The sequence below is a fragment of the Phoxinus phoxinus genome (genome assembly GCF_949152265.1).
Source record: "Phoxinus phoxinus genome assembly, chromosome: 19".
Taxonomy (NCBI): Eukaryota; Metazoa; Chordata; class Actinopteri; order Cypriniformes; family Leuciscidae; genus Phoxinus; species Phoxinus phoxinus.
Genome location: NC_136894.1, coordinates 32,386,216 through 32,408,715, shown reverse-complemented (window position 1 = coordinate 32,408,715; position 22,500 = coordinate 32,386,216). Strand labels below are relative to the sequence as shown.

The following is a 22,500-nucleotide window of genomic DNA, read 5'->3' as shown; positions in this document are numbered from 1 at the left end:
TTGGAGGTGAAAGTTCACGGTCAGTAGGAATCATCCTCATAAGCCCCTTTCACACAGAGATTCCAGAAAATACACGGATAATGTGTCCCGGTATTTGTCTCGGGATCGTTTGATTTTGGTTCATTCACACTGCCAGTGATTTTCCGGGATCTGTGAGTGCGTTCACACACATCCCGGTAAGATCCCGTAAAGACACGTGACGCGCCGAAAACATGTAGCCTACACTAGCACACCGCGTCCCGTTCCACAGAGCTGGCGAGCGCTCTCAGCTTCAGCGGGGATATGAGGAGCTCCTGGTCTCTGCATTTTTTCATTCTTTCTTTGTTGATGACGAACAGAAGCTTTCTTCTAAGAGCAACAGAGTCTCGCGATGGCACGCGCGTCATCACTACGACACACCCTTATGGCATTGGTCCTGGCTTTTGTTCACACAGGGCGCGATCCGGGACTGATCCCGACAATGATACTAGATCCCAAACCCGGCATCGATCCCGGGACGTGTTTGCGTTCACACAGAAGGCACTCTGGCAATTTTGCGGCAATTTCCCGGGATCAACGCACTGTGTGAAAGGGGCTATAGACAGACCGGCTCATTAAACGCCTCTGATTGGATGTTTTCTCAGTGTCAGCCAATCAGCACCGACCCTGTGCCGGAAGGGGATCAGAGCGGCTCTGTGGACGAAGGCGTGCCAGAGTTCTACTCCAGAAAAGTCACCAACATCGTAGCGAAGTAAGATGTGAGATGTGAAGCGGAGTGTGTATGGTGGACTCGGGCCTCACGCTCGTTCTGTCTGCCCAGCAAGCTATTTTGTGTTTAAAAGACGTCTAATAGCCATCCAAACACAGCCATACGTCTAGGCTAAAACAAGGCACAATTTGGACTGTCAGTGAAAATACCTAAACCAGTCTAAACCAGAGCCCAATAATAGACTAGTCGTCAATTAGAAAACAAAGAAATGAAACCAAACTCCTTGTAATCACTGTTGACTGCTTACATGATAGAATATCATAACCAATGTAATGTAACCAAATTCAAGGTTATTTTGGCTATAGGTCTGTTACTCATAGCCGGCCTATACCAGGTCTATAGTTACCCGAGACGGTAAAGTGACGGCTGTTGCTTGCTGGGTCTAGACCAGTATACAGGGCTCTGGTTTAGACGTCTATTAAATTTTCACTGACAGCTAAAATTTTGCCTTGTTTTAGCCTAGACGTCTGGCTGTGTTTGGACGGCTATTAGACGTCTTTTACACGCATAATTGCTTGCTGGCTAGTTAACTGAGACGGTGAAATGACGGCTTTTTCTTGCTGGGTGCAGAGCGCCTGCCGCGGACACAGAGAAGAGCAGAGACTCTCGACTGAGCGGCTTCTTCAGCCTCATCAAGCATCGCTCCTCCACCAAAGCCACGCCCACCAGCCCCACCCCCGGTGCCATGGCAACCGCGACAGCGATGACAGCAGTCTCCGTGACAACAGCGGAAACAGACGCCCCGCCCCCAGAGCCGGTCGTGATCCCGGAGCCTGTTGCGCATGAGGTCAAAGGTCACCTGCAGGAGGGCGCCAAGCGGGGCAGTCCGCTGACGGGGCGTCACATGGGCGCGCAGGTGCTCGGCAACGACCTGCTGCTGGCGGAGATACGAGCCAAACAAGAGAAGCGCAAGAAGGTGGGTTTCACACGCGGGTCAACACTGTGATCAGATCTGATCACATATAGATTTGATTAAAAACTGCTGATAACCCGTGTGACATAAACTGATGATGATGTCACTCGCAGGCAGGCGTGTCTCCATCTGCAGCATCCAAAGCTGAAGTTCCTGATGAAGGTGACGTCATTGTGTGTTAAGATGATGATGTTGATGTGTGTGAGTCTAATGTCTGTGTAAATTTACTGACAGAAGACCATTGCAACCGCATAGCAACACCCTAGGAACTTCTTAGAAACCACCAACAACACCATAGCACTGCAAAACAACACAATAGCAACACCTTAGCAACCACCCAGAATACCCTAGCACCTGCATAGCAACACCCTAGCAACCTCCCAGAACACCACGCTGCAGCAACCACATAGCAACACCCTAGCAACCTCCCAGAACACCACGCTGCAGCAACCGCATAGCAACACCTTAGCAACCTCCCAGAACACCACGCTGCAGCAACCGCATAGCAACACCCTAGGAACTTCTTAGAAACCACTAAGAATACAATATCACTGCAAAACCTTAGCAACACCCTAGCAACCACCCAGAATATCCTAGCACCTGCATTTAAAGTGCTGCTGCAGTTCACTTAATGGCCACCGGTATCACTAATATCAAGGTTTCTGAATTCTACATATCCCCCTTTAAAACTACTTTAAAATACTTCAGAACTCTCTGGTCAGGGTTTCTCAGTTTTTATTTATTTAGTTACAATCTGTGATTGAGCAGGTGGAGATCATGGACACATGACACCAGCAATCCAGAAAGAGGCTCAAGATGAACCTGCTGCCAGAAAACTCAAACACACACCTCAACACACACACACACCTGCACAAACACACACACCTGAACACACACCGTCATCAGAGCACCGCTCCAGCCGTCCATCCGTGTCGTTCAGCACCTCTGACTGCATCAGTGAGTCTCTCTCACACACACACATACATACATACTCACACACACACACACACACACACACATGCTCACACACACACACACACACGATCATGCTCACACACACACACACACACACACACATGCTCATACTCACACACACACACACACACACACACGCTAATGCTCACACACACACACACACGATCATGCTCACACACACACACGTTCATATAGGCTCTTGTCTGTAGGCTATAAAGTTTTCCTCCCATAGAGCCGATTATTACGAAAAAACTTAACATCAATGCAGTAAGACGCTGAAATTATAACTCACACCTTATTGAACATGCAACGCGCTATTGCACGTTAGCAATATTGGTTGTTCATAATCCGATTTAATCTGTTTGCCTCTATAAAGTAGGCTATGCTTTATTAATAAGGTAGGCCTATATTGTGTACTAAATATCACTTCAATATCACTCAAATCCATTAAGCGTCTTAAATGGGGAAGAACGCTTGATTACGCTGCCGTTGTCGGTTTTAGCAGAATACTGCCATCTAGTGGTAGCAGGTTTTCTCAGACAGCTGTGTGTGGATCGTGCCAGGCGAAACCGGCGAAATGAAAGTCTCAAAATCCAAATGAATCAAACAGGATCGACTCAGAAACGAGTCAATGAATGCACACGTCACCTCATCCACAAATGCACATTATACTTGTTGCATGCACACATTCTGACCTACATTAATACAAAATTGAGGTTTTGTATTAACAATGTCTCTATTTGTACAAAATGCTGCACATTCTTGTGATTCTGGATTTTGCACACACAAGTTGTATTGTATTAGTTTAAATGTAGCGACGCATGTTTGTGAATTTGTCAAATAGAAGGGTAGTTGTGCACACATTAATAATTAGCACCAGGCCTATTCATGTGTAGTTGTTTGTGTGTGTGTTGTGAAATGCTTAAAAACAGCGAAAAGAAAGTCTCAAAATCCAAATGAATCAAATGAGATCGACTCAGAAAAGACGTCAATGAATGCACACGTGTCATCTGATCCACACATGCACATCTTCTTTTTTGCATGCGCAAATTATGATACACTAATACAAAAGAAAACATTTGTATTCACAAAAATGTCTGCATTTGTATAAATTGTTACACATTCATTAAATTTTTAATTTTGCACACGCAAGTTGAAAGACATGGATAAAACATATTTGCAACATGTATCAAGTTCATTGATAATTGTGCTTGCATGAGTTAATCATTTAGATACTAATTTCATCCCATACTCACACACACACTCTCACAAACACACACTCACCTCTGACTGCATCAGTGAGTCTCTCTCACACACACACACACACACACACACACACACACACACATACATACACACACACACACACACACACATGCTCATGCTCACACACACACGATCATGCACACGCACACACACGCTCATGCTCACACACACACTCACACACACACACACACACACACACACACTGACACATGCTCAAACACACACACACTCACACACAAACACGCTCGCTCACACACACACACACACACACTCACTCACAAACACGCTCACTCTCACACACACACACACACAAACATGCTCACACACACTCACACACACACACACACACACACACAAACACATGCTCACACACACACACACACACACTCTCACAAACACACACACACTCAAACACATGCACACACACACTCACTCACACACACATACATACACACACACTCACTCACACACACACTCTCACAAACACACACTCACTCACTCACACACACACACACTCACACACAGACACACACACACACACACTCACACACAGACACACACACACACACACTCACACACACACACATGCTGAATCTGCCCTCTGACTCACTCATGTCTTCTGCCGTCAGTTCCTCCTCATCTGGACGATGTCCCAGAATCCCCTCCTCTGCCGATGCTGTCAGTCACTGAGGGGGCGGAGCCGGGTCCTGTCACTCACAGCACAGAGGGAGGAGCCTCATCGGACCCCCGTGAGTTTCATGATGTGTAATTCATATCAGAAATCGGTTCTGCTGACACTGACTGTTGGTTCTGCCGGCAGCTCCGGAGTCTCCTGTGTTCGACACACACACCTCACACACACTGAGCGTCAGCCGCTCCGTCTCCTGCGTCCAGTCCCGCGGCGACCCAGAGGAGGGCGACACCGAGCGCCAGCGCACCAAGTCCCTCCCCTCGGCCGCTCCGGCCAATCACAGCGCGTGATCACCTCTGATTGGCTGATGTCTGACACTGCAGTGGCTTCTACTGTACTTTATATGTTTTAAAACAGTTTTTTGCATAATCAAATAATTTCTAGTTAAACCTGAATGCAAGATTATGAGCTAGATCAGTGCTTCTCAACAAGAGGCCTCAAATTTTTTTAAATATTTATCAAATTGAAAATATATATAAAAAAATATATGCTAAAAACAGAAAAAATCTAATTGTATTTTCCTCTCATCCAGTGTTGTTATAGTATTATTGAGATTAGTGTCTTTTTTTAATCAGTTTAATCAGTTTTCATTTAAATGTTTTAATTTTGTTGTGTTTTTGTTATTTTATTTTTTTAAATCGATCAATATAGTTTATATACATTTATATTTCATTGATTAGTACATCAAGCTATGGTTAGTTTTATTGTAGTAATTGTTTATTTGATTTCATATAACGATATGTTTTATGGATTCCGGCAAATATCATAACCGTCCTCAAACTGAGTCAGAATCTGGAATCTCCAAATCAACTGTAGTTCGTCACTTTAACGCTCCCAGTGTTTGCTAATTAAAAAGTATTAAATCAATCATCATTGTCATAATTACACCACCGGAAAATAAATATGAGGAATCATAAACATAATTAATTTGCGGTGAGATTCTGATGTAAACAACTTATAAAATAATAAAATTCTGATTATTATAAACACATGTAAGTCATTGATGTTTCACTTCTGTCATAATCTCACGGGTTCTTCAGGGTCTTACATGCACTGTTTTATTTAAAACTTCGAAAAAATTTTTTACAAAGATTACTGGACATTTCACAAGAAAAGAGTTCAATCTTTGTACTTAAAACGTTCAAGGTTAATTTAATGTCTCTGCTAACAAAAATATAAGAAACGTTATTTCTGAATGTTCTTAAAAACGTTTTTTCTTGGTTATGTGAACATGAATCATTGTATCGTTCTTTAAACATTATGGAACGTTACGTTTGAATCTGACTCAAAGTAACAACATTTAAAGAACATCAGATGAACGTCCGACTGAAACACTCTATGAATGATGTATATATATAATGTTTTTGTGCTGACATTATTAAAGACCAGATGACTGAACGAATGTTCTATTAATGTTGGAAGAACGTTTGTTCATAACTTTGACAGATTCCCTGTGCTCTAGGTTCTTGCTTTCTTTGTAATTATTGGAAAAAAAATCTTACTAGAAGTGAAAAAAATTCAAAGTAACATATTTTTTTTTCATTGTAGTGTGTTCGTGAGAGTGCGTATGTATGTGTTTGAGTGTGTGTGTATTTGTGAGAGTGTGTGTGTGGGGGTGCGTGCGAGTGTGTGTGTGTGTGTGTATGTGTTTGAGTGTGTGTGTGTTTGTGAGAGTGTGTGTGGGTGCGTGTGTGTGTGTTTGTGAGAGTGTGTGTGTGTGTGTGGGTGCGTGCGAGTGTTTGTGTGTGTATGTGTTTGAGTGTGTGTGTGTTTGTGAGAGTGTGTGTGTGTGTGTGTGTGTGTGTGTCTGTTTAGACCAGAGGAACATGTGTTGTTTGGATTTGATGAATTATTGATGCTCTTTTGCTTTCCTCTTCTATCTGTGTGTTTGATTATGAGATGAATGTAGTTTTGCATGTGCAGCGCAGCTGTGGAGTGTGTGGGTTTGCTCTGTGTGTGTGTGATTGTGTGTTGTCTCCAGTGACGGATCATTATGTGGGTGTAATTGTGGCCCGGAGGAGAGGAGGAGCTGCGGATGCTCATGATGACCGTCAGCTCGACTCTGATCATCAGTCATGGAGAGTTTCTTCAGAGGTCTGACCGCCACTGCCTTCCTCAACACCTGGACCGAGTTCGACCGCGACGGTGAGTTCACACACCTCACACACAACGGACGGGGAGTTCACACACCTCACACACACCCGACGGGGAGTTCACACACCTCACACACACCCGACGGTGAGTTCACACACCTCACACACACCCGACGGGGAGTTCACACACCTCACACACACCTGACGGTGAGTTCACACACCTCACACACACCGGACGGGGAGTTCACACACCTCACACACACCCGACGGGGAGTTCACACACCTCACACACACCCGACGGGCAGTTCACACACCTCACACACACACACCCGACGGAGAGTTCACACACCTCACACATGAGAAACGACCTTTGACCTGCTGCTGACCTCTGCTTCTGTGCAGATGATGGGTTCATCGACGTGAAGAAGCTTGGGGAGTTTTTACGGAGCGTGATGAAGACTCTGAAGACTGTGAGTAAAATCAAGTGTTTGTGTTTCATAATCTACCATCAATGACATTTGTTTTGATATTTTGTATCTAATATGACATCCAGACTTCAGATCTGCTGTAAAATGATGTATCATTCAAAAGTTTTGAATAATTAAGATTTGTTAATGTTTTGAACATTGTTCTGCTCATCAAAGCTGCTTTTATTCTATCAAAAATACAGTAAAAACAGAGAAATATTATTACAATGTAAAACGCCTCGGTTACGACTGTAACCTCGGTTCTCTAAAGAGGGAACGAGACATTTACATTTATGCATTTGGCAGACGCTTTTATCCAAAGTGACTTGCATTGCATTTCAAGGTACACATTTACATTCTTATCAGTTCTTGCTTTCCCTGGGAATCGAACCCATGACCTTGGCGTTGCAAGCACCAAAGCTCTACTGTTTGAGCTACAGGAAGGCTTTTTTCCTGTATGAGGAAAAAAGATACTGTGTCGATTGATTGAATGCCTATACCAACGCCACCATCGTGCCAAGTGTCTGTCCAGTGTGAAGTCATAAGAGCAGCACTGGGACGAGAGCACCTGGGACCCTGGTGTAGAGTCCAAGTTTAAAGAGAGCAACTCCTGTTATCCGGGCTTTAGAGGCCGCCGTACTCCTAGTAGAGTGGGGATGGACAGCCAAAGGTGAAGGCTGTCCGACCGATTCATAAGCCAGAGAGATAGCTTTCACCACCGACTTGCTCATTCTCTGCTTAGATGCTGGAGACCCTTTGTTAGGGGGCCCGAAACATATGAACAACTGTTCACAGGGCAGCTCTGTGGACATAGGCATCTAATGTCCTGACTGGGCATAGCAGATCATTATTGTCCTGGTCCGAGTTTAGAAAGGAGGAGATCAGAAGGCCTGCAGAACAATAGATCTGGCCACATTAGTGGGGACCTTGGGAATGTATACTGGCCGAGGATGAAGGAATGCTTTAACCACGCCAGGTGCCACCGACTGTGCTGGCAAATCTCCTATTCTTTTAAGAGAGATGATAGTGAGGAGGAAAAAAGCTTTCAAGGTCAGGAACTTGTCCAGAACCTCCTCTTTAGGCTTGAAGGGAGCCTGGGAAAGGCCTTGAAGGACAATGGCCAGACGTCGGCCCTCTGGTACGAGCTGCAGGCCTCAGCCTCAGAGCACCACGGAGGAAACCAGACACCAAAGGGTCTTTACTCAAATACATCCCACCAAAAGGAATGTGGTAAGCACCTATGGCCACCACATAAACCTTTAAAGTGGACGGGGCTAGACCTGCAGTGAACCGCTCCTGCAGGAACTCCAGCACTGTACCCAACCGGGCAGTTTACTGGGTCCAGCTGACGGTCACTACACCATGAAGTGAAGACTCTCCACTTCAGGGCATAAAGTTTCCTCGTGGAGGGAGCTCTGGAGTGTAGAATGGTCTCCACAACCTCCATTAAGAGACCTGTCCTTAGGAGCTGGGCCCCCTCAGAGGCCAAGCCCACAGGTTCCACAGTCCTGGACGGGGGGAACAACCGAGCCCTCTGCTTGGGGCAGAAGGTCCCTCCTGAGGTCCCTCCTCCCGAGGAGAGACACTAGATCAGGGAACCAAACTCAGCCTGGCCATCGCGGGGCTATAAGAAGGAGGCAGATTTGGTCCCTGTGAGCTCTCTCCAAAACTCCCGGGAGGAGAGCGATCAGGGGAAAAGCATACAACCGTAGCCTTGGCCACGTCTGTACCATCGCATGCAGTCCCAGAGGAGCTGGATGCGTGACGGAGAACCAAAGTGGACAGTGAGACGTCTCTCGAGACACAAATATTGCCTGGCCGAACACCCTCCATATCTGCTTCACCACCTCGGGATGGAGCCTCCATTCCCCGGGCCCCAGCCCCTGTCTCGACAGGATGTCTGCTCCTATATTCTGGAGTGCGCCAGTTTGCAGAGTGGAAGCGAGTGCAAAACTCCCTGTTTTTTTTATCTAGGCGACCACCAATGTATTGTCAGTGTGGACAATCACATGATGGTCCCTGAGGTCTGTGAGTAAATTCTTCAAAACAAGAAATACAGCCAACATCTCCAGGCAGTTGATGTGCCATGAGAGATGATGGTCCCTCCTCAGACCCTGAGTCGAGCGTCCTTCCAGGATCGCTCCCCAGCCTGTGAGGGAGGCATCTGTCCATAGTGTCTTGCGACGGCAAGAAGGTCCCAACACAGGGTCCCGGGGCACATAACCAGGGCACGTAAGCACCGCCGCGTGACCCTGATCATGTGAAAGGGGTTGCCCCTCGGTGAAACCCTTTGGTCTTGAGCCACCACTGCAGGGGTCTCATGTACAACAGTTCAAAAGGTGTCACGTTGGACGCTGCTGCCATCAGACCCAACAGTCTCTGGAACTGTTAGACAGTGAGTGACTGGCCTAGCTTTATTCTTTTAACAGCCGACAGGATGGACTCTATGCGTGCTGGTGACAGGCGTACCTGCATCGACATTGAGTCTCAAACCACGCCTAGAAAAGTGGTCCTCTGTAGTGCAGAAAGCACACTCTTCTTGGCATTTAACAGTAATCCCAACTCTTTCATTTGGGCGAGAACGACATCTCGATGCCGAACCGCCAACTGATGCGACTGAGCCAGAATAAACCAATCTTCGATGTAGTTCATGATGCGAATACCCTGCAGGCGGAGAGGCGCCAGAGCTGCGTCTACGCATTTTGTGAAAGTGCGGGGTGATAGTGCTAGGCCGAACAGAAGAACTCAATATTGGTAAGCTTTGCCCCCGAAAACAAGCCTCAGGAACTTCCTGTGATATGGAAGGATGGATATATGGAAGTATGTGTTCTTGAGATCTATCGTGACAAACCAGTCCTCGGATCTAATCTGTGGCAATGTTAACATTTTGAACTTTAGCTGCATGACTGACTCGTTCAGAACTCGCAGATCCAAAATGGGACGCAACTCCCCCATCCTTCTTTGGAATTATGAAATACCGACTGTAGAACCCGGTTTCCCTGTTAGAGGGAGGTACATATTCTGGCCCCTTTCTTTAACAGGGTTTTCACTTCTTGTTCCATTACCAGATCCTGCTCGGGGCCCACCATGGTGGATTGGACCCCCGAAAACCTGGGCGGGCGAGATCCGAACTGTATGTAATAATCCTTTTCTATGGTCTATGGACCCAACAAGAAACATTTGGCAGTAGCTTCTACGCTGCCAAAAATTCAACTATAGATACCAGCCTCTCGAGACTGGCTTCTGGTTTTTGTTGTGCAATCAGCCCGACACCCTGTAACGGCGAACCGGCAGGGAATGACCGAACTGACCACTCTGGGACCCTCCTCGGAGGGGGCGGGCATCCCAGGACCACTACATTTACGGTGGACCCTAGGATATGTGCTCGCCGGAGAACACTGCACCCCGAAGCACAGTGGCGGGGTTAGCATAATGTCCCCTGAGGGCACCAAAGGGCAGTGGGCACCGTATAATGAGGTGTTAACCGCTTTACTTCGCCCTCGTTGGCCTGACCCCTCGGGCGTCAGGACCTTTTCCCTGCAGCCTTTTTGGAAATAATGACGGCCCTCAGATCCGTCCTACCCCTTTAAGGCTGCGGTTGAGAGTGCTTTCCCTGTCCCCAATCCTTCTGAGGGGGAGCACTGGAAGCTACGCTCTGTTTTTGAGTGGCACGTGTGAGGTGCTGGCTTTCGATGTTCGCAAACCACGTCGGGACAAATTCCCCTGCCATCATCCATATCTCCTAACAACTCAGCCTGGTAGGTCTGCAACAGCAACATAGTGTGTAAGCATGCTGCAGCCTGACCAGCGACTGAGTAAGCCTTACCCACTAGGGATGAAGTTGTTCTAACTGGCTTAGTGGGTAATACCGGGGCCTCTAGGGAAGATTGATTCGGGGGAGAGATAGCTCGCGAGCGTCTCTTCCACCTTTGGCATCTCCCCATAACCGTGCTCTTTATAGTTTGAAATGGAGGAATAGTTGGATGTGTGTGCACTATAAACTCTATATGAAACTGGTTTCTGCCAGGATCTCGACACCTCGGAGTGGAGATCGGGGAAAACGGAAGGCCCCGGCGTTGAGGTTGTGAGCGAGAGGGCAGGAAGCGTTCGTCTAATTTACTTTTTGTACGAATGTCCTGCTTATCTGCAGGCCAGTCGATACTTAATCTTTCCACAGCTCTCGTCACAACCTCAACCAGCTCCTCAAAAGCATGAGAAGACACTGGATCTGTCAGGTGAAGGCAGAGATCAGAATGGGCCCGTCTCTAACCCCGCTGGTAGATCCATTTGCTGCTTGCTTGCCATAGTCTTTGATATAAGATTATTATCATGTTGAAAACCGTTGTGCTGCCTCAGATGTTTGTGGAAACTGTGATACATTTTATTTTTCAGGATTCTTTGATAAATATAAAGTTCAAAAGAACAGAATTTATTTGAAATAGAATCTTTCATAACATTATAAATGTCTTTACTGTCACTGTTGATCAATTTAATGTGTCCATGATGAATAGAAGTATTAGTTTTTGAACACGTGTACTTTATGATTCTCAGATAAATGTCACACGTGTGTTGTGTTTGTAGTTTGATGAGCAGCAGTTCCATAAGATCAGAGACACGATTCTGTCCAGCTGTGAAGTTACAGGAGGACGCCTGTCGATGGAGCAGGTACTGATCTATCTATCTATCTATCTATCTATCTATCTATCTATCTATCTATCTATCTATCTATCTATCTGTCTATCTATCTATCTATCTATCTATCTATCTATATCTATCTATCTATCTATCTATCTATCTATCTATCTATCTATCTATCTATCTATCTATCTATCTATCTATCTATCTATCTATCTATCTATCTATCTATCTATCTATCTATCTATCTATCTATCTATCTATCTATCTGTCTGTCTGTCTGTCTGTCTGTCTGTCTGTCTGTCTGTCTGTCTGTCTGTCTGTCTGTCTGTCTGTCTGTCTGTCTGTCTGTCTGTCTGTCTGTCTGTCTGTCTGTCTGTCTGTCTGTCTGGAATAGATGGGATGAGTAACTGCTGGTGTTGTGTCTGTCTTCAGTTGGCCGCTGTGTCTCTCCCCGAGGAGGAGAACTTCCTGCTGCTGTTCCGCAGGGAGACGCCACTGGAGAGCAGCGTGGAGTTCATGAGGGTCAGAACATCAAACTCACGCTCACACACACACTTACACGCTCACACACACACTTACACGCTCACACTCACACTTACACACTCACACACACACACTTACACACTCACGCTCACACACACACTTACACGCTCACACACTTACACGCTCACACACACACTCAAGCACACAAACTCACACACACACACACACTCACACTCACACACACACACACACACACACACACACACACACACACACACACACTCACACTCTTCATCATCAGTTTCTCTCACTTAAAGTAGAGTTCAGGTGTTCAGACTCTCTGGTCTCATCTCAGATCTGGCGCTGCTATGACTCTGACAGCAGTGGATACATCTCTGCTGCGGAGCTGAAGGTGAGCTGTGCTGATGATGTCACTTCCTGTGCGCGTACGTGTGTGTGTGTGTGTGTACTCACGCTGACGTCTCTGTATTGATGATGTCAGAGTTTCCTGCGGGATCTTTTCCACCAGAACAACAGAGAGATCACTACAGCCAGACTGGAGGAGTACACCGATACCATGGTAACATATGCAATAACAGTTTTAAAATGTATTTTTAGACAAAATCTTTTTTAAAATAGTTTGTATAATTTATGGATCATACATAGTCAGCTATGTGCTGCAGATACCATCACTTTTACAACAGTTTAAACCCCTCAGTTCTCTCCATCTCCTAAAGCCAAGCTGATGTTGGTTCTTGTTTTATTACGAGCTCTGTCTCGTTCACACACACACAAACACACACACACACACACACACACATACTCTCTCCTCTGTTCAGCGTTTGGTAGAAGGATTGATGGTGTATTTACTCATTATATAACAAATCTTTTTAATAATTGTAGTTTTAGTTGAGAATAATAACCAGCTCATGTGATTCTGCCTCCTGACTTTCAGATGAAGATGTTTGACAAGAACCAGGATGGTCGTTTGGATCTGAATGATTTGGCGAGGTGATGCTAATCTCATCGAACACATCGTCAGTCACATGACTCTGGAATAACTGAATGTGATTGGTCAATCAGATGTTTGTGTCTAATGACTGTAAACTGTGGAACTGATGGTTTTCTCTGTCAAGTTTATCTAGTTCCCTTTTCGATACGGTTCACTTTGCATTGCGTTTTGGATATTAATAATCCACACACTATGGGGAAACTCCATTTTCTCAGAATAGTGAAATCTTATTTGGTGCTGTCTGTCTAAGCACTCACTCTTATATTATTATGGCGAATAAAGAGAAACAATTCAGACAGTGTGCGTCCCCTTGCCCCACTATTTGAGCGAGGGTGACACACACACACTCTGTTGACCTGCAGCAGAGGGAGAGTGTTATGGCAAGTCCCCCAAACCGAAGACAGACCCGAGGACTGTCCACCGAAATTCAGCGGGGTGGTTCACACGCTTGTCGGCCCCGAGCAGGATCGGGTCATGGAACAAGAAGTTCAGTCCCTCTTAGCAAAGGAAGCCATAGAGCAGGTCCTCTTGAAGAAGGGGAATCCGGGCTCTACAGCCGGTACTCCATAGTCCCCGTAAAGGGTGGGGGGTAACGCCCTATAATAGATCTCAGGGTGTTGAATCGGTCTCTGAGGAGGTTCAGATTCAAAATGCTAACCATACCCATTATCGTGAGTCCGATCAGGTCCGAGGACTGGTTTATCACGATATATCTATAAGACGCGTATTTCCACATGTCCATCCTTCCCCATCACAGGAAGTTTCTGAGGTTCGCTTTTGGGGTCAATACCGAGTTCTTCCATTCGGCCCAGCATTGTCACCTCGCACCTTCACGAAATGCATGGATGCTGCTCTAGCTCCACTGAGACTTCGGGGCATTCGTATTCTCAATTACATCGACGACTGGCTTATTCTGGCACAGTCAGGAAAGATGGCGGTTCAACATCGAGATGTTGTTCTGAGTCGTCTGAGGTGCTTGGGGTTGAGACTCCTCAACCTTCCTCTTCAGAGAACGACATTCCTGGGTGTAGTGTGGGATTCAGTCACGATGCGGGCACAGTTGTCTCCTGCTCGTATAGACACCTTCTTGACCACAGTCACGAGTGTCAAGCTAGGCCAGGCCATCACTGTCAAACAAGGGTTTTGGGTCTTCTGGCAACAGCGTCTAATTTAGTACCTTTTGGCCTGCTGTACATGAGGGCCCTGCAGTGGTGGCTCAGGGCCAGAGGGTTTTTACCGTGGGGGAACCCATTTTGCACGATCAAACGCGCAGATACCTTCGTTCTTTGGTCATGTGGAAGAAACCATGGTTCCTGTCCCAAGGCCCAGAGAGACTGTGTCAGAGAAAAAAAGTGACCATGGCACCCTTCGAACCTTTGGACGAGGTGTCCAGGAAATATGTAACCCTGAAGTTAGCCTTCCTGCTAGCTATCACGTCCCTAAAGAGAGTCGGGGACCTGCGGGCGCTATCTGTTGCTCCCTCTTGCCTCGAGTTCGCTCCCGGCGGACTGAGAGCCGTTCTCCACCCTAGAGCCGGCTATGTGCCTAAGGTAAGGTGCCTACAAATGTGGCATTCCATCCTCCATCGCATGTGTTGGCTGATCAAGCTAAGCTACATCTATTATGCCCGGTCCGAGCTCTGGAGGTCTACGTACACAGGTCCTCGGCTGGAGGAAGTCGGACCAGCTGCTTGTGTGTCTTGGGTCACCTAAGAAGGGTTATCCACTAAACAAACCGTTAGCAGATGTATAGTAGAGGCCATTTCTTCAGCGCGGTTTGCCTTCGCCTGTCATTCCCCAAAGTGTCGATTCTCGACGCAGCGCGAGTTCCCTCGAAAGGGAAGGCCTCGGGTTACTAGTGTAACCAGACGCTGCGTCCCTCGGCCACCCTTCTCGCGCTCCTGAGAACGACTTGCTTCGACCAATCAGAAGCTGACGATGTTATGATCCGGCGTCCCTTTATAGCTTCCGCATCGCCGGCACATGCGCCGTCACGAGTGACGTAATGACCGCAACACCAGTCGAGATTGGACTAGTTCCACACAGGCTTCAGACGCGTCACGCGTTCCCCAATGTGCCGATTCTCGCCGCAGCGTCTCGTTCCCTTCTCAGGGATACAGTCGTAACCCGAGACGTTCCCCCATAGTGTGTGGATTATTAATAACCCAAACGCAATGCTCGTTCCCAACTCAGATCAGTATTTAATGGTTTATTTGGTGTGGAATGAGATATACTGGATATGATCTGCTTCAGATTGGGCTTTACTAAATTATGCATACATGAATCATAATTCGATTACATAATAATGTATTTAAATGTGCATACAAATATGTGAATATAGTGAATGATCTTCATACTGATGTTGATGTGTGTCTCCAGGATCCTGGCGCTGAAGGAGAACTTCCTCCTGAAGTTTGAGATGCAGGCGAGTGAGATATGAAGTGTACCGCGTGCGAGTGAGATATGAAGTGTATCGCGTGCGAGTGAGATATGAAGTGTATCGCGTGCGAGTGAGATATGAAGTGTAACCGCGTGCGAGTGAGATATGAAGTGTAACCGCGTGCGAGTGAGATATGAAGTGTAACCGCGTGCGAGTGAGATATGAAGTGTATCGTGTGCGAGTGAGATATGAAGTGTATCGTGTGCTGTGTTGATGTTGACGGCTGTAATGGTGAGTTATTGCTGTGTTTGCTCAGGCCGGCAGTCAGGAGGATCGGTGCAGAGACTTCGAGAAGATCTTCGCTCACTATGACGTGGTAAGAGGAGAAATGAGCGACTCAGACACTATTAAATCCTGTCCGTTAGCTTTATTTTTATATTTAATTTTTTCATTTTAACTTTAGTTTTTTTTTGTGTGTGTGTTTTTCGGCTTTATTATTTTGTGTGTGTCTATTTAGTTTTTATTTGTGTTTTATTTTGTGTTTTTAGTGCATGAAGTTAAACTATGTTTGGCCAGTAGCTGAAATGACGTGTCGGTGTGTGAAATGTGTGTGTGTGTTGTGTGAAATGTGTGTGTTGTGCTGTAGAGTAACACGAACGCTCTGGAAGGCGAAGAGGTCGATGGTTTCGTCAAGGACATGATGGAGCTGGTGAAGGTGAATCACTATCTATCACAGAATCCCTGACCGCTTGTGTTGATCCGGCCGGCTAGATGTTTACGTGTGTGTGTGCGCGTGTGTGTGTGTGTGTGTGTGCGCGTGTGTGTGTGTGTGTTTCAGCCCAGTCTCACCGGCTCGGACCTGGACAAGTTTAAACTGGTTCTGCTGGGTCACTGCGACCTCAACGGAGACGGGAAGATCCAGAAGAACGAGCTGGCGATGTGTCTAGGGCTCAAACTCTGAGAACACTCATCACACCCGTGTGTGTGTGTGTGTGTCAGGTCAGGGCTGTAAGGCACTCAAGTCCCTCTTAATGTTTATTATACGCTCTGTTAGTTATAGGATGATAAAAAGTTTTAAGTTATATTTTTCGTCAATCTCAAAATGGCGGCCAATCAAATCAAAGTAGGCGGTGCTTACTGTCAGTTTATCACTGAAGGAGTGCGAGGGAAGATTCAAGCTAAACATTGAACATTAAACATTGAACATTTAACATTTAAGAACTGTTATGACAGGAATGTTCAGCGACTGACAGTAATATACAGTGATGTGAACTTCTCAACCCTTTGTTATGAAATTTCACCGTTTTGAATTGAAATTGTGCTATTATTTATGTGATGAGACCATTTTTTTTTTTGCATTTTCATATTAGATTTATAAGAGTGAATGTGTGCATGTTTTACATTGTTACTAGACCTGGAACATTTACCATATTACTATTTCTCTTTCTGTATTCCTCTAAAGCACTTACTCGTATGTGTCCGCGATTAAAGCTCAAACTCAAGCTTATGATCTCATGAAATCAAGACACCGCTTTTATTAATGCTAGTTCATTTTTATCCATAAATGTAAACGCATGGAAAGTTAACTCAATTTAATTTGTAATCCTTTTATGCCTAAATTCCCTTTGATGTGTTTGAATAAATATCTGGTATTACTTTGTTCTCAATTAATTATCTTAAAGCTCTTAATGTCTTACTTTTATTACTTTTATGTAGCAAGTTTAGTTTATTTCCTGTAATGTGCAGTGTAATATCTGCTGTGTATGAATGCATATCTTTACTGAATTTACATAATCTGTACTGTCATTATATTATTATATATCTACAAGATTTGTGGTGCTCAATAATAATAATAATAAAAAAATAATAACAAAAATGTATCAATAATCTGAACCACTGAAAGAAATCAAATAATTTCTACATGTAAAGTCTAGAAAAGGAGAATATCACTAATAATGACAACAAATGTTGTCTTATATCTTTACTAGTTTTCATTTCAGTATCCAGGTCTCTCTCTCTCTCTCACACACACACACACACACACACACACACACACACACACACACACACACACACACAGTCGCAGCAGAGAAAAGCACATTAAAATACCATGTATTATTATTCAAGTTCATAGATAGTTTGTCCTCCAGGTGGCGCTCGATCCACATTAAAAACTTTTTTTTTTTGTGGCCAGTGTAAAGTATTTAGTCAAATAAAAATACATAAGTACATCTGAAAATAAGTAAATAAAAATAAATAAATAATATTGGATTTAAAGAATGACACATCAGACAGAGACAGTACAGAACTATGGTGGTTAGAAAAGTAATATTATACACATATAAGATACATTTTTCACAGTATCAATTGGGTCTTTATACCTACAAATATATAGTAGCCTTTTAAAGTTCAGGATGTGGGTCCATCAGACGAGGATGATCATATTTGATCAAACATTTATTTAAATAAAGCATTAAACCCCTCGCATTGGAGAATACAATTGTTTAAATATATTTATTCCATTCTGACATTAAATGTAAATCTGCCGCAGCCTTCTCTCCTCTGATTGGTCCATCCCGAGCAGCGCTGAGGAAAGTAACAGAAACACGTGACATCGGTCTGTATGCAATTTAGACAACTGACTTAAATTTAGAATAGCACACTACTTTACTGTCTCTGATATATGAAGTAATATGCTAGTATGCCATTCAAATTCAACCTATAATTATTACTTTAGTCCATCGATCCTCCAACTAGAGTTTCTTCCGGGTCGCGAAGCCCCGCCCACTCGACCACGTGTTTGTTGTGTTTATGGGCGCGTTGAGAAGCGCGTGCAGGTTTTATTTCTCTACTTCTGCAAAAATCACAATGGCAAACTTCAGATTCATAGGTGAGAGATAATTATTATGTGTCTCATCATTTAAGAAATGATCTTTCTGCAGAAGGACTGAAACATAACGGTTTATGACACTGTCACTCATAAAGAAACACACGTACTGTAGTTTTTATAAGAACCCTAAATATGAACACAATATATGTCTTGTCTACAGATATTGGCATCAATCTAACAGACTCGATGTTCAGAGGAGTCTATAGAGGAACTCAGAAACATGAAGGTAATGACAACATGAAAACTCATTGCTATTAAAAATTAAGAAAGTACACTCACTGGCCACTATTAGGTACACTTGCTGTCCAGTGATACGGGAGGGATGTGGGGCAGCTTCAATCAGTAGAGCGCTGGCGCTTGCAACGCCAAGGTCATGGGTTTGATTCCCAGGGAAAGCAAGAACTGATAAGATTGTAATTGTGTGCCTTGAAATGTAATGTAAGTCGCTTTGGATAAAAGCGTACAGTGTGTGACGTCTGTTGTGTCTCTCAGATGATTTTCCTCAGGTCATCGAGAGAGCGCTGAAGGTCGGCGTGCAGAAGGTCAGCAAAGTTCATCATTATCCATAAATTATATTTGAGAAGAAAATGGTCCTCACTTTATCCTGTTTTTTTTTTCTCAATATTTTCGGTTTTCTACACGTTTTTCTCTTTTTTTCAATATTTCCTCTGTGTTTTCTTCATTTGTCCTCCATATTTCCTCCATTTTCTCAGTGTTTCTTCTGTTTCCTTCGTATTTCCGCCATGTTTTCCCAATATTACCTTAGTGTTTTCTCCGGTTTGATCCGTTTCCTCCGTGTTTCCTCCATATTTCCTCAGTGTTTCCTCAGTGTTTCCTCACTGTTTCCTCCTTGTTTACTCCATGTTTCCTCCCATGTTTCCTCAGTGTTTCCTCCATGTTTCCCCAGTGTTTCCCCAATGTTTTCCCAATATTACCTTAGGGTTTTCACCGGTTTGATCCGTTTCCTCCGTGTTTCCTCCATATTTCCTTAGTATTTCCTCAATGTTTCCTCCATATTTCCTCCGTGTTTCCTCAATGTTTCCTCCATATTTCCTCCGTGTTTCCTCCATATTTCCTTAGTATTTCCTCAATGTTTCCTCCATGTTTCCTCCTTGTTTCCTCAGTGTTTCCTCCATGTTTCCTCAGTGTTTCCTCCATGTTTCCTCAGTGTTTCCTCAGTGTTTCCTCCATGTTTCCTCAGTGTTTCCTCCTTGTTTTCTCCGTGTTTCCTCCATGTTTCCTCAGTGTTTCCTCCTTGTTTACTCCATGTTTCCTCAGTGTTTCCTCCATATTTCCTCAGTGTTTCCTCCATGTTTCCTCCATGTTTCCTCAGTGGTTCCTCCATGTTTCCTCAGTGTTTCCTCCATGTTTCCTCAGTGTTTCCTCCATGTTTCCTCAGTGTTTCCTCCTTGTTTCCTCAGTGTTTCCTCCATGTTTCCTCCGTGTTTCCTCCATGTTTCCTCAGTGTTTCCTCCATGTTTCCTCAGTGTTTCCTCAGTGTTTCCCCAATGTTTCCTCAGTGTTTCCTCCTTGTTTCCTCCGTGTTTCCTCCATATTTTCCTCAGTGTTTCCTCCATATTTTCCTCAGTGTTTCCTCAGTGTTTCCTCCGTGTTTCCTCCATATTTTCCTCAGTGTTTCCTCCATATTTTCCTCAGTGTTTCCTCAGTGTTTCCTCTGTGATTCCTCCTGGTTTCCTCAGTGTTTCCTCCATGTTTCCTCAGTGTTTCCTCCATGTTTCCTCAGTGTTTCCTCCATATTTTCCTCAGTGTTTCCTCCGTGTTTCCTCAGTGTTTCCTCCATGTTTCCTCCATATTTTCCTCAGTGTTTCCTCCATATTTTCCTCCATGTTTCCTCCATATTTTCCTCAGTGTTTCCTCCGCGTTTCCTCCGCGTTTCCTCCGTGTTTCCTCCATTTTTCCTCCATGTTTCCTCTGTGTTTCCTCCATGTTTCCTCTGTGTTTCCTCCATGTTTCCTCAGTGTTTCCTCACTGTTTCCTCCTTGTTTCCTCCGTGTTTCCTCCATGTTTCCTCAGTGTTTCCTCAGTGTTTCCTCCTTGTTTCCTCCTTGTTTCCTCAGTGTTTCCTCAGTGTTTCCTCAGTGTTTCCTCAGTGTTTTCTCAGTGTGTTCAGTAAAGGTCATCAGCATCATTAATAAGTGATGTATGAGCAGGAATGAGGTTGATCATGATGTTTCCTCAGTTCATCATCACTGGAGGATCACTGGAGGACAGCAGAGAAGCTCTCAGACTCGCTCAGACCCGAGGTAACATCACTCCATGCGGGATCACTGCCGATTTACGGGCTCACCTTAATGTGTGTGTGTGTGTGTGTGTGTGTGTGTGTGTGTGTGTGTGCGCAGAGGGGTTCTTCAGCACGGTGGGCTGTCACCCGACCCGCTGTTCTGAGTTCGACTCGCTGGGCTCGGATCAGTACCTGTCGTCTCTGCTGGATCTCAGTCTCAGTGACACACAGAAGGTGGTCGCTGTGGGAGAGTGTGGCCTCGGTAAACCATCACAACAATCCTTAGGGAAATATATCACATTTACTGCTTTCCTGACAATGGAGAATTATGCAAGTGAACGATGAATTAATCAGATGTAGTTAATGATCATCAGTTGATCGGTTTAACTGGTCTTCTCTTCCAATGCTTCACAGATTTTGACCGGTTGGAGTTTTGTCCCAGAGAAACTCAACTGAAGTGAGTGATTTTCCCACATTAAAGCTGTTTTATTTGCTGATGTTGATCTGGTGTGTTTGTGGTGATGTTGATCTGGTGTGTTTGTGATGTTGATCTGGTGTGTTTGTGATGTTGTGATGTTGATCTGGTGTGTTTGTGATGTTGATCTGGTGTGTTTGTGTGGTGATGCTGATCTGGTGTGTTTGTGGTGATGTTGATCTGGTGTGTTTGGATCTCACAGATACTTCGAGCTGCAGTTTGATCTGGCTGAAGAGACTCGGTTACCCATGTTCCTCCACTGCAGGAACTCTCACACACAGTTCCTTGGTACGGAGTCTCTTCTGGAAACGTGTGTGTGATATTGAGTGTGTGTGAGTAAACTCTCTGTGTGTGTGTGTGTGTGTGTGTGTGTGTGTGTGTGTGTGTGTGTGTGTGTGTGTGTGTGTGTCGCTCACAGATATCATGAAGAGAAACAGAGACCGGTGTGTCGGTGGAGTGGTGAGTGTGACCTGTTTCTTTTGGCATCATGACGGTTCCTCCATATTTCCACAGTTTCCTCCATATCTCCTCAGTGTTTCCTCCATATCTCCTCAGTGTTTCCTCCATATTTCCTCCGGGTTTCCTCCATATATCCTCAGTGTTTCCTCCATATTTCCTCCGGGTTTCCTCCATATTTCCTCAGTGTTTCCTCCATATTTCCTCCGGGTTTCCTCCATATTTCCTCAGTGTTTCCTCCATATTTCCTCACTGTTTCATCCATATTTCCTCACTGTTTCCTCCATATTTCCTCACTGTTTCCTCCATATTTCCTCAGTGTTTCCTCCATATTTCCTCACTGTTTCCTCCATATTTCCTCACTGTTTCCTCCATATTTCCTCAGGGTTTCCTCCAGATTTCCTCAGTGTTTCCTCCAGATTTCCTCACTGTTTCCTCCATATTTCCTCACTGTTTCCTCCATATTTCCTCACTGTTTCCTCCATATTTCCTCAGGGTTTCCTCCAGATTTCCTCAGTGTTTCCTCCATATTTCCTCACTGTTTCCTCCATATTTCCTCACTGTTTCCTCCATATTTCCTCACTGTTTCCTCCATATTTTCCTCAGTGTTTCCTCCATATTTCCTCAGTTTTTCCTCCGTGTTTCCTCCATATTTCCTCAGTGTTTCCTCCATATTTTCCTCAGTGTTTCCTCCATATTTCCTCAGTGTTTCCTCCATATTTTCCTCAGTATTTCCTCCATATTTCCTCAGTATTTCCTCCATATTTCCTCA

General features: G+C 44.8%; 3 protein-coding genes across 3 annotated transcripts in view; all 3 read left to right on the top strand.

Moving 5' to 3' along the window:
* The window catches only part of carmil1 (capping protein regulator and myosin 1 linker 1), a 42,888-nt gene extending 37,727 nt beyond the window's left edge, over positions 1 to 5,161 (top strand). Inside the window, exons 32-37 of the mRNA XM_079591862.1 lie at positions 624 to 730; positions 1,319 to 1,664; positions 1,775 to 1,823; positions 2,430 to 2,618; positions 4,532 to 4,651; positions 4,723 to 5,161. Of these exons, the coding sequence (XP_079447988.1) occupies positions 624 to 730; positions 1,319 to 1,664; positions 1,775 to 1,823; positions 2,430 to 2,618; positions 4,532 to 4,651; positions 4,723 to 4,883 (972 nt within the window). The 3' untranslated portion in view covers positions 4,884 to 5,161. The remainder of the gene's footprint in view (positions 1 to 623; positions 731 to 1,318; positions 1,665 to 1,774; positions 1,824 to 2,429; positions 2,619 to 4,531; positions 4,652 to 4,722) is intronic.
* Positions 5,162 to 5,473: 312 nt separating this feature from the next.
* Positions 5,474 to 17,007, top strand: LOC306987522 (secretagogin). The gene is made up of 11 exons (XM_079591864.1): positions 5,474 to 6,738; positions 7,089 to 7,156; positions 11,735 to 11,818; positions 12,224 to 12,313; positions 12,630 to 12,686; positions 12,777 to 12,854; positions 13,230 to 13,285; positions 15,665 to 15,710; positions 15,982 to 16,041; positions 16,312 to 16,380; positions 16,504 to 17,007. Exons 1-11 carry the CDS (start codon positions 6,669 to 6,671, stop codon positions 16,624 to 16,626), a joined length of 801 nt encoding a protein of 266 aa, XP_079447990.1. The 5' UTR covers positions 5,474 to 6,668; the 3' UTR covers positions 16,627 to 17,007.
* A 1,290-nt stretch (positions 17,008 to 18,297) lies between these two features.
* tatdn1 (TatD DNase domain containing 1) overlaps positions 18,298 to 22,500 on the top strand; it is a 13,448-nt gene continuing 9,245 nt past the window's right edge. The window contains exons 1-8 of the mRNA XM_079591863.1: positions 18,298 to 18,555; positions 18,716 to 18,781; positions 19,048 to 19,097; positions 20,756 to 20,819; positions 20,916 to 21,059; positions 21,212 to 21,254; positions 21,475 to 21,560; positions 21,691 to 21,731. Of these exons, the coding sequence (XP_079447989.1) occupies positions 18,477 to 18,555; positions 18,716 to 18,781; positions 19,048 to 19,097; positions 20,756 to 20,819; positions 20,916 to 21,059; positions 21,212 to 21,254; positions 21,475 to 21,560; positions 21,691 to 21,731 (573 nt within the window). The 5' untranslated portion in view covers positions 18,298 to 18,476. The remainder of the gene's footprint in view (positions 18,556 to 18,715; positions 18,782 to 19,047; positions 19,098 to 20,755; positions 20,820 to 20,915; positions 21,060 to 21,211; positions 21,255 to 21,474; positions 21,561 to 21,690; positions 21,732 to 22,500) is intronic.